This window comes from Pipistrellus kuhlii, unplaced genomic scaffold (assembly GCF_014108245.1).
Source record: "Pipistrellus kuhlii isolate mPipKuh1 unplaced genomic scaffold, mPipKuh1.p scaffold_m20_p_3, whole genome shotgun sequence".
Lineage (NCBI taxonomy): Eukaryota > Metazoa > Chordata > Mammalia > Chiroptera > Vespertilionidae > Pipistrellus > Pipistrellus kuhlii.
In genome coordinates, this window is record NW_023425529.1 from 68,902,800 (window position 1) to 68,919,079 (window position 16,280).

At 38.4% G+C, this 16,280-nt stretch overlaps 2 protein-coding genes across 5 annotated transcripts in view; one reads left to right on the top strand and one right to left on the bottom strand.

Moving 5' to 3' along the window:
• Positions 1–13,559, bottom strand: part of CCDC59 (coiled-coil domain containing 59) — a 34,232-nt gene extending 20,673 nt beyond the window's left edge. Inside the window, exons 1-4 of one of the 2 annotated variants that reach the window (XM_036456522.2) lie at positions 13,406–13,559; positions 11,964–12,279; positions 8,891–8,990; positions 6,393–6,589 (exon numbers count right to left, since the gene is read on the bottom strand). In XM_036456522.2, coding sequence (XP_036312415.1) covers positions 6,428–6,589; positions 8,891–8,990; positions 11,964–12,279; positions 13,406–13,559 — 732 coding nt within the window. In that variant the 3' untranslated portion in view covers positions 6,393–6,427. Of the gene's footprint in view, positions 1–6,392; positions 6,590–8,890; positions 8,991–11,963; positions 12,280–13,405 lie in introns of those variants that run through there. The other variant, XM_045588304.1, reaches the window with a different exon arrangement.
• The window catches only part of METTL25 (methyltransferase like 25), a 91,976-nt gene continuing 89,253 nt past the window's right edge, over positions 13,558–16,280 (top strand). For all 3 annotated transcript variants that reach the window (XR_004991145.1, XM_036456520.2, XM_045588303.1), the window contains exon 1: positions 13,558–13,999. Coding sequence is in view for 2 of the 3 variants with exons in the window: in XM_036456520.2 (XP_036312413.1) it covers positions 13,558–13,999 (442 nt within the window). In the remaining variant the exon portion in view is untranslated. The remainder of the gene's footprint in view (positions 14,000–16,280) is intronic.

Here is a 16,280-nt window from a genome sequence, read left to right on the forward strand (position 1 = left end):
CTTAGTACAGTATTGGACAATATTAATATTACTATATTCATTATAATCATCATCATCATATTATTATTCAACCATCATGGGGTTTAGTATAATCAGAGTTCATTGGGGATTAAATAATAGTTATAAATCGTATCACACTGTCACATTATAATAACAAAATAGTAATTATTTTCTGACATATGTTCAGCATTATATTAATATCTATTGGTTTTCTAACATGTACCTCTTGAATGGCCTTAAATTAATGGTTTTCTATTAATTGACCTCAAAATAATATTTCCACTTCGGGTGGAAATAACTGGTAATTATTGGAGAGAAAAAAATGTATTTAACTTTTAGCAAAGTAGTTCCAAAAGTCCAACATATCTGATCCCTTAGCTTATACAGATATAAAAATACATTTTAAAATCTACATTTGAAAATGGACTTTAAGTGAAATTATATTTTTAGTTTTCAATTGGTATTAACATTAGTCTATTAAAGAAGACTGTGCAATTAAATTTAAATGATGACAAAATTTAATTCATATCATATGATTAAAATCATATATTTTTAAGTAACAAAAGTGTTAAAAGTTTTCAGAGAAAAATAAAGAAGAATGGATAATTTAAATATTGGAATGTTTTATTTGTAAGATATCTAGAACTCTTGTCATTTGAGAAATTTTTTCTAGTCCCTTAACATTTGTAATTGTCATTATTAATTGACATTAATAATTCCCTTTTTAAAATGACACTCATACCTCCAAGTACCCATCTAACATTCCATATTTGATATTTTGTAGTCAGTGGAAAAGAAAGAAGGAATGGGAAAAACACTTAAAACCATATTAAATGTTTACATGGAAATTAATCACATTTATACTATACTGTATATAAGCTGTGTGACTTTGCAAAATGACTTACCATCTCTGCTCCAGTATTCCTATCATTAAAATGAGCTTGTGACATTATTATAGTCAGTGACAAATATAATCCTGTATAACTTTACATTGGCAATGTAAAAAATATTAAATATTACTGATACTGAACATAAAATAATTAATATCTAAAATATTACAAGCAAATAATTCCAGACAGGGAATTGCAAGTGTTTCCTATTGAAAACACGTATGCTTTTTTATGCTTTAATCATTTTTTAGTTTTATTTCTTTCTTACAGCATGAATTTTGTCAATGACTCAACCAAATCTATTCAAGATTAATTTACTGTGAAACTTTGGTTAACTGACCATATTTCATTGCCAACAAGATGATTAATGTGTAACAACTGAAGGAAAAAATGAGATACATAATAGTAAAGTAATAATAGCTAGCACATATGAATACTTACTACGTTACCATTCTAAGTGTTTTGCATGAAAAAACTTATTTATCTACTTAAATTACCCTATGATGTACATATTATTTCAGGTCTACGATTTTTGCCTACAATTTGAAAGCAAATGTTTCTGAAAACTTTGTGTGTGTTTTTCTCACATGAGTAGAAATCTGATAAAAATCGAAATGAACATATTTATATTCTTAAATTATCCTTCAGCTTGAATAATTAATTTTGCTGCAGCAATTTTAATATGGTTCTTGAGACTCTGCTGTGACTGTTATATAAATATATAAAGTTTGCACTAATTTACCTATTTAAAAATCAAAACATTCTGAATTTGAAATATCCTTGGACCCAAAGGTTTTAGAAAATAAGTTGTAAACCTATATTATTATGCTCATTTTATCTTTTAAAAAATCTTTATTGTTGAAAGATTACATATGTCTCCTTTTTCCCCCATTGATCCCTTCTAGCCTGCCCCTGCCTCCCACCTCAGGCCTTCACCACCCTATTGTCTATGTCCATGGATTATGCATAGATACATACAAGTTCTTTGGTTGATCTCTTCCCACTCACCCCCCACCCTCCCTCTGAGATTCAACAACAGTCTGTTCCATGCTTCTGCATCTCTGAATATATTTTGTTCATCAGTTTGTTTTGTTCATCGTAGGCTCTATTATACTTATTTTACTGATAGGCAAACTGGGGCACAGAGACAGAAAGTCATTTTGCAAAGTCACACAACTTGTAAGTAGTAGAAATGTGAGTAATTTCCATGCAAACATTTAATATGATTTTAAATGTTTTTTCTATTCCTTTCTTTTCTGCTAACTCCAAATTTCAATGTAGAATGTTATATGAATACCTAAAGGTATGAGTGCCATTAAAATAAAGAAAACTAGAAAAGCTTACTCTTCCCAATACTGCTAACTAAAAAATCATTTGTACTTTTTAAAGAATATTGTTATTGATTTCAGAGAGGGATAGGGGAAAGAGAGATAGAATCATCAATGATGGGAATCATTGATCGACTGCCTCCTGCACACCCCTCACTGGGGGATCTAACCTGCAACCCAGGCATGTGCCCCTGACTAGAACCAAACCACATCAAACCCAGGACCCATCAGTCTGCAGGCCAATGCTGTACCCACCAAGCCGAGCCAGCTAGGGCTGCTCATTTGTATTTTAGGAAGACTATATTGGTTGACCCAGATGAGTCAGTTGAGACTTGAACATTATTTATTTGAATGTATGTATGTCATGGTTACTCCAAAAGAGTGCCACGTGCAATGCCAGCATGTACTGTCAAAGAAACTGTAAATTAAGATATAATAATCAGTCTGAAATCTGGAATTACAGAGCAAGCAAAGTTTTCAAAGAGCTTAAATACATCTGTCTTGATTGAAATTTTACAGATGGAATTTCTTGAGTTATTCATATAGCAGCTTGGGTGAATGTTAGGAAATTGAGTTTCTGTTTCTAGCAAAGAAACCAAATTGTTGTGTGACCTTAAATAAAAAATTAAGCAGTATTTAATCTCATATGTTCCCATTTCTAAATTATATTTACAATTATGTTTTCATGAAATCCGTATAAAGTAAATGTTCATGAGCACAGGAAGGCCTAAAAGTGTATGACTACTATTTCAATGACTAATCTAGAAGCATTTGCCACATTTTCACATTATCAGGAGCCAAACTCAAAAATGTCAGCTCTTCTCATTATGAAAGCATAAAATGCAAGTCATATAAATACTATGCTACTGTTTTAAATGAACTCAGATTTTAATATACATCAAAATCTACTGCCCTGGTAATTAATTCAAGCAGAATTGTTGGAAGACTTTCTCTTAAGGTTGGCAGGAGTGAGTGGATGATATTGCAGATCCACTTTAACTCACTGATGTGAACAGGTCATTTGAGGGCCACTTAGGTGTACATCCAAAGAACATTTTTTCAACCCAAGTCAACTCCTTCTACTAGTTGCCTTATTTCTGTTATATTAGTATTATATACTAGAGGCCCTATGCACAAAATTCGTGCAAGAGTAGGCCTTCTCAGCTCTGGCTGCCTCGGCCCTCGCAGCCCCGACTTTGTCCGGAAGGACATCCAGTCGGTCATTCCGTTTAATTAGGACAGACTGGGTAGTTTTTAATGACTGGCATGAGCAATTTAAACCTGAACTTCTCTAAAATCCGTATGGCATAGAAGTCTTCTGCCTTGAAATTTAAAGTAGCAAATATTGATAGTCATTAATGTTTAGCACATCTACAGTATTTTTTCAAATTAAATCCTTTCCTCAAATGAGTTGCTTCCCATGCCCCTGCAGCCTCTAATGAATTGAAATGTAGGTCAAGGTCAAGGCTGCATCCTGAAAGCTGCCTAACCATACCGATGCTGTTAATGGCAACAAAGCCAGGGCAGCTCACAGTCTCATCTTAGCTGGCACTGGCTGCAGCCATCCAGCAAGCCAGCATGTGTGTGAGCCAGTGACACGTTCTGTGACTTTGCTGGATCTTGTGTCTCCACACTCCCATGCCCCAACCCTGCTCCTTTGTTGAGGTCTGTGCACTTCTCTGCTTGAGGCTCAGTATTTCACCATCTCCAGAAATAACCAATTTCCTGTGGACAAATCTACCTTACATTTCATGTTAAAACCTCACATGCCCTAATGCTGAAATCCTCTTGCAGAAACTGTAGAAATTAAAAGCCTACTGCAGTAATAAAAATAAAATTAATGGTCCAGTATAAGCTTCTACAAACTGCCAAGATCAAAACTCCCTGAATACACATTAAAGTCTGAAACAAGCTCTGGCCACCCAATGCTTCTCCACTTGTATATTGTGTTCCCTCAAATTTCATTCTCGCTTTACTTCTCTCTGTACTCCTGCATACAGCACAAATTGGGAGGTTTAGATGTTTCCTTCTACCAAACACAGGTCTCTGCCCTGCTTCTTCCATCTCCATCCTCTCCTTACCCATCAATACTGCCTGTTCTTTGCCATTTTCAGTATAAAAGTAGTAATCAAGAGTACACGTACCTTACACAGGCCAGGTCCTCCTCCCAAACTTAAGCCACTACCTTCCTGGGCAGAAAAGTAGATACTATAGTAGGTTGAGGGTGCCCCTCCATAAGGAAGGAAACAACAGGAATGAGAACTAGAGTGTGATTCCCCAATCAGTAATAATATACATGTAACATAACTACTCTTTATAAAGACTTAAATTCACTGTGAAGTTTTGTTGCCTTTGTAATTTCCTTCATGCTGTCACGTCTAATTCTCTTCTCATTCTGGAAGGCTTTTCTCACATGCCATTTCACCCACGAAACCTTCCCTGGTGTCTTCAATGAAATGAAGCCTCTCTTCTGAGGCCTGGATCCAATGCTTTGCAAAGTGTGGTCTAAAGACCAACCACAACAAAATGTCTTAGTAGTTATTAAAAAATGTATTACTGAGCGCATCAATGCTATTGGGGTAGGGCTTTCTAGGTGATTCTTTGGTCACTCAAGTCCGTCTTCGTTTTGTACCTGATCATTACTGATTTCTTTTTGTCCTATAACCTTACTAGGCATTTGCTCTAGATCTTTGGAGAATTTTTTTTTTTTTAAATGAGTAACTCCTTAACCTTTAACTTGCATATATAGCAACTGCTCAACAACAAACTTGTTAAAATGAACTTAATTTTTACTCTGAAAAGGACTTTATTCCCTGTTTTGTCCTACCCTGATAAAAGTGTCTAGAAGTAAAACACAAGCAAAATGATTATAAAGGAATTAAAATATTTTACTCTGTTTCATAATGTACCGTCTTCATTAATGTAGCCAAATGTAGGTTCTCTGAGTTATTTTAAATGCAATATTAAAATGCACTGAAAATTTCGAAGCATTTTTCCCCCCACTACAATAAAAGATCGCCTTTCTTTAGTAAGTTGCTTCCTCAGCATCTATTACACTTTTAAATGCGGAGTGATCTGTAGAATGCAAGGACTCCTCAAATCTTAATGCAATTTCAGGCTGTCTCTTATTATTTTATAGACTTTATTATGTAGCCTTTTAAATATAATTTAAAAATGATGATAGTGGCCGAAACCGGTTTGGCTCAGTGGTAGAGCGTCGGTCTGTGGATTGAAAGGTCCCAGGTTCAATTCCGGTCAAGGGCATGCACATTGGTTGCGGGCACATCCCCGGTAGGGGGTGTGCAAGAGGCAGCTGGTCGATGTTTCTCTCTCATCGACGTTTCTAGCTCTCTCTCCCTCCTCTGTAAAATATCAATAAAAAATATGTATATTTTTTAAAATGATGATAGTGAAGGCTTTCTCATTTGGCAGATTGCAAGGAGGCAGGAGAAGCAGTATTTTAGCACCGTGTCTCGGTTCACAAGTATACATAGAGGTAACACAGTAATGTTCCAGTGACAATGTCTTACACAATAACATGATCTGGAAAGCTTAATTATTGGTGTGACACTGCAAGTTTCCAAGATCTTACACTAATAAGCTATGTATTCCCACTTTGGGAATGTTTATAAGTATCAGGCTTTCTGTTTTTACACCAAACTCTGCTTTATGAAATGCCCCATAGTTATATGGTGGGGAAAGAAGTTATCAGTGTGCTCTCAGGTTTCTAGAAAGCCCATTCCCCTATAACATGTGCTGAGTCTAAAAATATATAAATAAAAACGTCCGAGGAGAATCACTGCCTCCATTATTAAAATGAATTTTAAAACTATAACAGTTGTTTACTAAATTGAAAATTTTCATTGAAATGCTCTTTTGAAAGCTCTGCTTCATTTAAAAAACATTTTTATTTCATCTGAATTATTTGGTACGAAAGTACTGTCACCCAAATAGCAGGTTCTTTTAGTCACTCAAGCCACCCTTCCTTCAGGGGCAAATAAATAGAAAGCAAATGATATACAGCGTATATGTAGAAAATTTTCCTTTACATAAATGAAGAAAAAATTTTGGACATTTTACATTTAGTATAGCTTAGCAATCCAGTTTATATAGACAAACCTAGTGAACTGTTAGGAAGTATATTACATATACAAAAGAACTCAATAGGCAGCAATATTTTAACTCTTGATTTAATATAAAGTGTTTGATTTAATTATTTTCTTGTATTTTTTTTAGAAGATACTCCATCTGTAAATTTAAGTTTGGTTGGCCCTTTTTAGTCTTTTTGCTCAATATTTTAAACATTTCCATTTTCTTCTTTTTGTAGAGTCTTTGAGCTTCTTCTCTCTCTTGCTTTCTCCTCTCAAATTCCTGAAAGTAACATATGTAATTTTCATTAGTAACAAACAGTAAATATAGTTCCAAAATTGTGTTGAAACAGGTATCACCATGCTAAAACTTTAGGTCTGTCTCTTTTATTTTCAAAATATTAAGAGTCTCTCTTATTTTCAAATGTTAAAAGGCACTATAATACATGCTATTACATAAAGTTATTAAATAATTTTAATTATATGTATGCAAATAAACTCAGAGCATCGAAGGCATATTTATGAAATGATTTCATCATTTAACTAGACCCATTGAAGAGTTAAAAGTGACTTTATCTTCATGTAACACTAAAACCTTCATTTCCAGAACATCTCATATTCTTTTTAATTTGCCACCTGACAGATTTAATTCCAGAAAAATGTTTAGCTACATATATGTGTAAAACATTATACGAGGCATTATGATTTTTAAACACTTAAGAATGATTATGCTCATTTAATTTGCTAAGAGAAAGACTCAAGTTCATTTGAATCTAAGGAAAACGATCCCATTAGTGTATAGATCCAAAAAGCACTCCTTAAAGTGTACTATAATATTTACAAAATCAAATATAAAAATTAAACAAAAGTTCTTTAATAATGCAATATATGGACTGTTTTTCAATTTCCCCTGTAACACATATAGCCCCCAAATGACACAGCCTTCAATTTGTATGGTCACTCATATCTAACCAAGTACTTTCACATACATCATAGTACATTTCATTCTTTAAAAGTGTTATCTAGCCTTTATCTTCATCTTACAGACAAGGATATGAAAAGTGATTTGCCCCAAATTCCAAATAACTGGTACAGCCAAGTCTCAAATCCAGATCTTGTGAATTCAAAGTTTGAGCAATTCTCCATTATGCTATACCACTGTCACTTAAACTTGTTCTTATATGGTATGGTACCTCATTTATTTTAAAAAGCACATAAAGATTTGGGACTTATTTGTGGAAATTTAGGTATGTGGAGTTTCACTAAACAAAGTAAAAAGAATGTAGTCTTACTATCAATTATGGTTCTTATTTAATGTTCTCAATTTTGATTTTTCATAAGTAATGATGCTGGGTATTAACATTTGAAATCTAAGAGACTGTCAATTTTCATAATTATAAAGTCCTAGCATTTATCTATGTAAAGAAAATTTAAGACATTAAATGCTTTACAGTACAAAGGTCCTTATTGTACTTCATCTGGTATACTGTTTCCAAAGGTGGCAGATATCAGATGCTTGATTAGGAAAGAGGAGAAAGTAATAAGCTATGAAACTATTTCCATGGTAAAATGTTTCTGCTTCATTCTAGTCTGCCACCGATTTACAAATAATCATAAAATTTTAGATAGGAAACTTTCAAAAATACCCAAATTCTAAAGTCAAAACACACACAAAAAATTCTAAATCAGTGCCATCACTGATATGCTATCTTTTTTAAAGTGCTAAATTAATAAAGCTTCAATATAAAAACTCAGAGTTAACCAGATTAACCAAAATGCCGATTTTGTTTAAGTTGTAGATAATTTTGTTTCCTTATTAGAAAAAGTCTATTCTAATTGTGGGTTTCTGAATGATTACAGAGAGTGGTAATGTTTTGTTAAGTTAATGTCATAGACTTTTTATTTTATTTTTGAGAGAGGAACGAAGGGAGGGAGGGGGGGAGAGAAGGAGGGAAAAAGGGAGGGAGGGAGGGAAAAAGGAAAGGAGGGAAGAAGAGGGAAGAAGGGACATGATAAGTTGTTCCACTTATTTATGCATTCAGTGGTAGTTTGTTGTATATGCTCTGACTGGGGATCGAGCCTGCAACCTTAGTGTATCTGGATGACACTCCAACCAACTGAGCTTCCTGGCCAGGACTCTAGTAGGCTCTTTAATTAACAAGACTAACTCTTTATAGTAAAGAAATACTGTATTCTCCTCCCCCTCTGGCTTTCAGTTGCTTCAATGTAAAATTATGCAAGTAATCTATATTTTTCTTAGGTCAGTGGTTTTCAAATTTTATTATTCATAAGAATCTCTTGAGGTACTTGTCAAAAGTGCCAGTTCCTAGACCAAACTCTTAGTAAACATTATCCCAGAAGCTCATGTCATTAACCTCTAAGCAATATCTTTAAAATTCTATTTCTGACCACTTCTCAAGGATAAGATAAACAATCAAGGAATCTGAATATGTTAAAATTCTCCAACTCTGATATACATTCAATAAATGTTTACAGAGGGCATACTATATACCCCACACTAAGAAACACAGATTATATATACATGTAGCGTAAATAGGAATCTGAATATTTTTAAAGATCTTACTTGTTTCTTAGCAGCACGCTTAGCTTGTACCCGTTCATATTCTTCTTGCGCTTTTTGATTTGATGTTTTCTTTTTATTTTTCTTGGGAATAGTAATGAAGCTTCATAAGATAAAGAAAAATAATATGTAAAGATTAAAAACAATATAACCGAAATTATGACAAATATGTCAAATATAGTACTTGTATATTAAAATCTCACTAATGCAAATAAATAGAAGGGGGAAGAGATAAGAAGAAAGAGAATGTTAATCTTATTGATAAAATATACAAATAACAGTATTAAAAATATAGTTATAACTTTCAAGATAGATTACAAGGGGTGACTGGAGACTCTTGGAGAACTATTTCAACCAGGGAAAATACAGAAAGATTTGAAAGATACTAGGATGTAAACACACACACACACACACACACACACACACACTAAAAAACACAACAGGAAACATATGAATGGCAGGAACAACAGACTGAAGGCATTAAATTGAAGGTCATAACGGAAGTTGTAGATGGACATGAATTTTAATCCCAAAGTTCTTTGACCACTTCATCTCTATTATACTCTACCTACTTGTTCATAAATGACCACAAGTCCACTTAGAATTATTCTATCTTTTGTTTTTTTTCCCCCTCACTTGAGGATATTTTTTCCACTGTTTTTCAGAGATAGAAGGAAGAAAGGAGGGGAGGAAGAAAAGAGGGAGGGATAGAGAGAAAGAGAGGGGAGACGGGGGTAGAGATTTGCTATTTCCCAGAGGCAACCCTGGGTTGGACAGTGAACCACAAAGTGCCCGATTGAAAATGGAACTCATGACGCTTATGTGCGTGGGCTGACACTGCAACCACTGGGCCACACTGACCAGGCAAACTATTCTATCCTGAAGTACTCCTCAAGTCTCTGAGGTATCCCACCCTGTCACAGGTAATTCAACCACTTGGACCCAGACTCCATCCATTTCCTCAGGCTATCCGATTCATTAATAATCTTCCGTTTTCCCGTCTCTCAACTTTTCACTATATCAACTTCATAAACACAGTACAAAATATTTCAGTACCTACCTTCTTAAAGTAAACAAATGACTAATTATCCATCACCAAACTCTAGATCCTCTTCTAACTACCAATCTCTTATTCCTCATCCTTTCAAGGTCAAGTATCTAGAAAGAATAGTGCATAAACTAAGATAGGCACTTCATATTCACTGAACTCTGCAATCTGATTTCTGCTCTCACATGGTAATCACACTACCCATCCCAAAACAGTAATGGCCTTCTAGTCAAATATGATGATCAGGTCAATGGGCACCTTTCAGTTTCATTTAATTGACTACTCACTACTTTTGAAAATTCCATTCCATTAGTTTTGGTGACATCCTTTCGCCCTGATCCTTTCTAGCCCTGATCCTTTCTAACCGCTCCTTCTCAGTGTGCTATGCTAGAGCCTCTCTCTCTTTCTAACCCCAGGTTTCCCCCAAGTGTTTCTCTCTTTGGTTCCCATGTTGTTCTTAGAAATCATATCCATGACCATGGCTTTGGATGCTACATGTAAGGGTAAACGTTTCATCAGGGTTATCTATTGAAAATCTTTACTAGATCACTAATAATTGCCTAGAGCACAAACCCAGAAGACCCGATCTCAATCTTGTTTTCTTGGACTTTATAGTATTTGAGTTGACCAATCCCTACTCTGCACAATTTTCCTGTATTGAGAAAGCTGTTACTGTATTCCCCTCTTTCTCCAATTAAGGCAGTTTTATTTAACTTCTTCAGTGACATTTCCCTTCAAAATAAGAAATCTTTAAATACTATTTTAACAAAGAATTTTGTGTCATGATTAAACTTTCCTCACTTCAATTATCAATACAAACGATTCATTCCTCCATTTCTAGTGTTGTTTTTTTTTGTTTGTTTTTTTGCCAACCTTTACACCCATTGATGGACAAACGTACTGAAAAGCTGAATTTTTAGTATCTCTGTCTTCATCCCCAACAACACTCTTTCCTGGGTTCCAAGTTCCTATTATGCTTAGCAAAAATAGCTCCAATCTGGCCAAAACCGGTTTGGCTCAGTGGTAGAGCGTTGGTCTGTGGACTGAAAGGTCCCAGGTTCGATTCCGGTCAAGGGCATGTACGTTGGTTGCTGGCACATCCCCAGTAGGGGGTGTGCAAGAGGCAGCTGGTCGATGTTTCCCTCTCATCAACATTTTTAGCTCTCTATCTCTCTCCCTTCCTCTCTGTAAAAAATAAATAAAAATATATTTAAAAAAAAATAGCTCCAATTTGAAAGGACAGAATTTTAGTGAAGTTAAAGGTTATGGTCCCAGGTAACACCTAGCTTCTCTGCAAGTTTAGGTTTAGCATCTTTTTTTTAACTTGAGTTATGTGCAGAGAAAGCTTTATAAGTTAGCATTTATAAAACCAAAGTGTATGGTGCTATATTGTTTCTTTTTGAATTGATACTAAATTTATATCCTGTGTGTGGGGGGGTATCTAAATTAATAATAGTAGCTAACACATGGTACTTCTTATATATCATATACTTTTTAAAGTACTTTAGAACAAATGAACTCATTTAGTATTTACAATGTCACAATTGGTCAGGGACACCATAGAGTCTGAGAATAATTCATTCTGGAAAGGTACAACATGGCAACTCTCTTAATTAAATACTTATAATTTCCATTTTAGAGAAGTCCAGCTTGAGTCTATTCATGCTGTTAACCACCAAACTGTACCTCTCAAAAATTAGTTAAAAAAAAAACAAAAAACCAACCCATATATTAACAACAGGCATTAACCACAGTCCAAGTAAGTTAAATGTACTTGAAAGGCTGCAATCTAAAACCCAGATATTTTAATACCCATTCCATTACTTCTTTAATTAAGCTAACCTACCCTAATTCAGTCATTTAACATGAAAAAAAAAAAAAGTGCCAACATGAAAAAATTATTGCCTAATTACACCATGACTTCTAAAATGCATCAAATAACAATTTCAATTTCTACATAAATTGTCTAATTTCATAAAATACTACTTAAGCTTAAAAAAAAGAATTTCAAAATGAGAAAATACATACTTTATCCTTTCTTCTTTACATTGCTCTTCTGGCTGAGGCTGCTCAATGCTACAATGCTCTTCAGACAAAGCCTGGTCAGTGTCACATGGTTCTGTGGGCAAAGCCTGATTCACCTGTTCTTCTGACAAAGGCTGCTGAGCTTTCCTCCGCTGCTCCCTCAGCCTTTCCTCTTCGGCCAAATAAAGATGCTTCAGGTGATCGGGATATCGATCTCTGAATTGGGATTCCTGTGAGGTTTGAGCCTTGTTTTTCCGCCATAGCAGTTTCTTGTAATTTTTCTGAATCTTCAATTTTCTTCGAAATGCAAAGCCTTGTCCTACATTGAAGAACATAAATCGGTAATTACTTTCTCAGAAAATAAGCGGCATGAAAAAATGTAGCTGTGACTTTTCCATCATCGCATTCAGATGCTAGAATTGCTTTGTTTTGCTTTGAAAGGTCATTTCAAGAAAACAAGTTTAAACTAACGGAGTGAACAGTATGTTGATTCTTTGCAAACTTAGTCATGAAGACACTTCAAGAAAGAATCTCAAATAAGGCAACATGACTTAGAGAGCGTGGCCCGACTCCAGTTTATTGCACTCAGAAATCTAAACAAATTCCTTAATCCATCTAGGTCTTCAACAAAGCCTTAAAAAATACAGCTCACAACTATTATTTTACCTTAGAAACACTACTGTACGACTCACTTTTAAAAGCAGCTCAACACAAGAGAGAAAGATGGTGCATGACATTCTGAACAGATACCTGAACTTAAGATGCATGAGCTCTGCGGGAACTTGCGGACAACAGGACAAAATGACACAAACACGAACCAAAGCCAAGGAAAGGAAGGCCGGTAAGAGAAGAATGGAAGGCTCTGGGTTATTTGTAACCAGCAAGGGTATGGGGCAGATGTCTGGCCCTAGCTTTTTTTCCTATCCTTTTCCCTAACACATGCCCCAATGTATACACACACCACACCCACACACCGCACCGCAGAGGCTCTCTGCTAACGCCTTCGTGGGTAAACGTGGAGGAAGAGTTCTGAACAAGAATGGAGGCTAAGTGGGAGGAGATGGTGAAAGACGGTCACCAGCCGAAACCGGTTTGGCTCATTGGATATAGAGTATCGATCTGCAGACTCAAGGGTCCCAGGTTCGATTCCGGTCAAGGACATGTACCTTGGTTGCGGGCACATCCCCAGTAGGGGGTGTGCAGGAGGCGGCTGATCGATGTTTCTCTCTCATCGATGTTTCTAACTCTCTATCCCTCTCTCTTCCTCTCTGTAAAATATCATAAAATGTATTTAAAAAAAATAAAAAAGACGCTCACCAACCTGGCCTCGTCTTCCCTCCGGAGCTGAGACCCCAGGGCTTCAGCTGGCTGAGGGGTGACGCCCTCCGCCCCGCTTCCCTCCCCCTGAGTTAAAGGCCCGGGGACTCGGAGGGCTGCCTTCTTACCCTCGCGAACGCTCCCCGCGAAGGCCTGCGCATGGTTCGGTCGCCACGTCCTCTGTTTCACATTCTTATTCTTGAATCCGGCCGGAGAAAACCCTTCGCCCGGCGTCCCCCAACTCGCCGTCCGCCGCCCCGGCGCCGGCCTCGCGGGCGCCATGGCACACCGAGCGCGTCGCCGGAAAAATATCACAACGGACGCGGTCAAAGCACGTCACCAGGCGGAAGCAATCCATCGCCCAACCGCAGTGTTCGATCGGAGCTCGACTGATCCGGCCTGTGCGACTCTCCGCGGAGCCCCCGCCTCGCGTCCCCGTTGGCGCCATCTACAGCTCGGGCGGGGGAGCGTCATGGCGGCTTCCAGCCCGCTCCCGGCGGCCCAGGACTTGCCCACGCTGCGCGCCCAGCTGCAGGGGCTGCTGCGGTTCCTGAGGCAGGCCCTGCCCATCTCCAAGGCGCACACCGTGGACTTCTACACGGAGTCCGTGTGGGAGCAGCTGGTCGACCTGCCCCCGGAGACGGTGCTGGAGGTGCTGAGGGAGACGGCGGAGGGCCGCACCGCGGAGGCGCGCCCCCTGGCGGAGGCCGAGGGCGGAGCAGGTGAACGGCGGCGGCGGGAGGGGCGGGCCCGGAGGCGGAGAGGAGGCTCCGCCCCGCGAAGCGCGCCCTCCAGCGGCAGCTGGGCGGAACCGCGCGAGCCGGGGGCGGGCCTGGGCGGGGCCCGCGAGGCCTGCCTTGGAGGCCGCCGAGGTGGGCGGGGACACGGGCCGGGGACCTCGCTTTGGTCCCTGGGAGCCCGTGTGTCTCCACCATTGAAAGGGAACCAGAGCCGGGACCGGTTTGGCTCAATGGATAGAGCGTCGGCTTGGGGACTGAAGGGTGGGTCCCGGGTTCGATTCCGGTCAAGGGCATGTACCTTGGTTGCGGGCATATCCCCAATAGGAGGTGTGCAAGAGGCAGCTGATCGATGACTCTAATTCTCTATCTCTCTCCCTTCCTCTCTGAACAAAATCAATAAAATATATTTTTTAAAAAAAATCAGAGACCTGCAGGGGAGCCCATTCGTTCAGTAACTCGGCAGTCATTGTTGATGGGGAACAGGGTCCTCACAATGCCTCTAGGTTCCGGGTGGAAACACGGAGAAAAAGGACGTCGTCAGACATCAGCACTTAATCCATCAAGATAATGGCAAACGGCCCTGGCCGGTGTGGCCCAGTGGATAGAGCGTCGGCCTGCGGACTGAAAGGTCCCGGGTTCGATTCTGATCAAGGGCATGTACATTGGTTGCGGGCACAACCCCAGTAGGGGGGTGTGCAGGAGGCAGCTGGTCGATTTCCCTTCCTCTCTGTAAAAAAAAAAAAAAATCAATTATATATATTGAGGAGACCAGTTCCATAGTACAGGGAAGAAGAGATGGTTATATCATCTGGAATATTTATTAGTTCGTTTGAACATTGCTTAGAAAGTATCTAGGACGTGCCATGCATGAACTTTTTGGTAGGCTGTGGGGCTTTTTTGGTTGTTGGTTGTTTTTTGTGTTTTTTACCCTCAAGAAACTTAGATTCAACCCAGGCGGGTGTGTGTTGGGAGTGGAATGAGGAGAGGACCCGGACAGGCGCCTGGGTCGCCCTTTTGCTTGCAGGTGCTCGGGCCTTGGCCCTGCTGCAAGTGAACCTTGGCATTGGGCGTTCTCTGACTGCGAAGCTCCGCTCGGGGAGCCTCCTGTAGCGGGACGTGGTGAATACTGGCTTCTTTCTAAGTCACGGTTTATTGCTGAGAAAGTTAGGCATGTCTTCAGTTTGCTCTCCTGATATCCACTACTTCGGAGAATGTGGAAAGACATGGTCTTTCCTATAAACAGATGTATCCCCAGGAACTAGCCAAATCCCTGGCTCAATGCATTGAATGCCCCGTGAATATTCGTTACATGACTGCATTAATGAGTGACGCATGGCAGCTTCCCCCCTAGAGAAAAGTAACTACCTTCACTTTGTCTTCATGCAATGGGAGAATTAGGTTGTCTTTCATATTCCAATCATAACAATGGGATTAATTAATATTTTTATTTAGTCTGCACCGTCCTACGAGTAAGTGTTTTCTTGCACATTTTCTCTCTCAATCTTCCCGGCAGCCTTGCGGGATGGGTTCTGTTTCTCCACATTATGAAATTACAAGTTGAGGAGTTAGTTTGTCAGGGACCCAGCTCTTCATGGGGTTTCAGATTTCTGACTCCAGGGTCTGAGCCCTTGGCCACCAGGATTAAAACTATGGTCTGACTTCTTTAGGGATGGATTCCAAAGGCCGTTATTATCAAAACCAGTACTTTTTATGACATTAATACATTCCTTAACTTTAGCTGTGTTTTTATTGTTTCCCCTTCAAAGATGGAATTGTTTTGTTCACTGCTGAATGCTTATTGCTTAAAACAGTGCCTGCTCAGATTAGGAGGTTAATAAATATTTGGCAAGTAAGTAAATGAATGAATAAAGGACACCACTTATTTAGGCTAGGGATAAAATTCTAACATCTTTTGGGGAAACCTTACAATCAGTTTTGTATCTATCCAACAAAAAATGGGATCTGGACTCAGTTGCTCACCTTTGAAAGGTCTTTGGCCCTGGAAACAAAATATTTAATTTTACAGATGGCCCAGTTGCCTATAGTGTTAAAAAAAAATGAATTTTTACAATTTATGCCTGTAAGGAATATTAATTTGTTTCTGTAAGATTATTTGAAGATGGACATTTTTCTCCATTCCTAGTTGCAGTCTGTTGTGTGTGTCAGAGAAGAGCAGTGGAATCCTTTGACCAGATTTGTACTGCAGAATTGTTCGCTCCTATGGACAGTATAATTTAACAGTTAAGCTTTTCCAGGCGTCTTC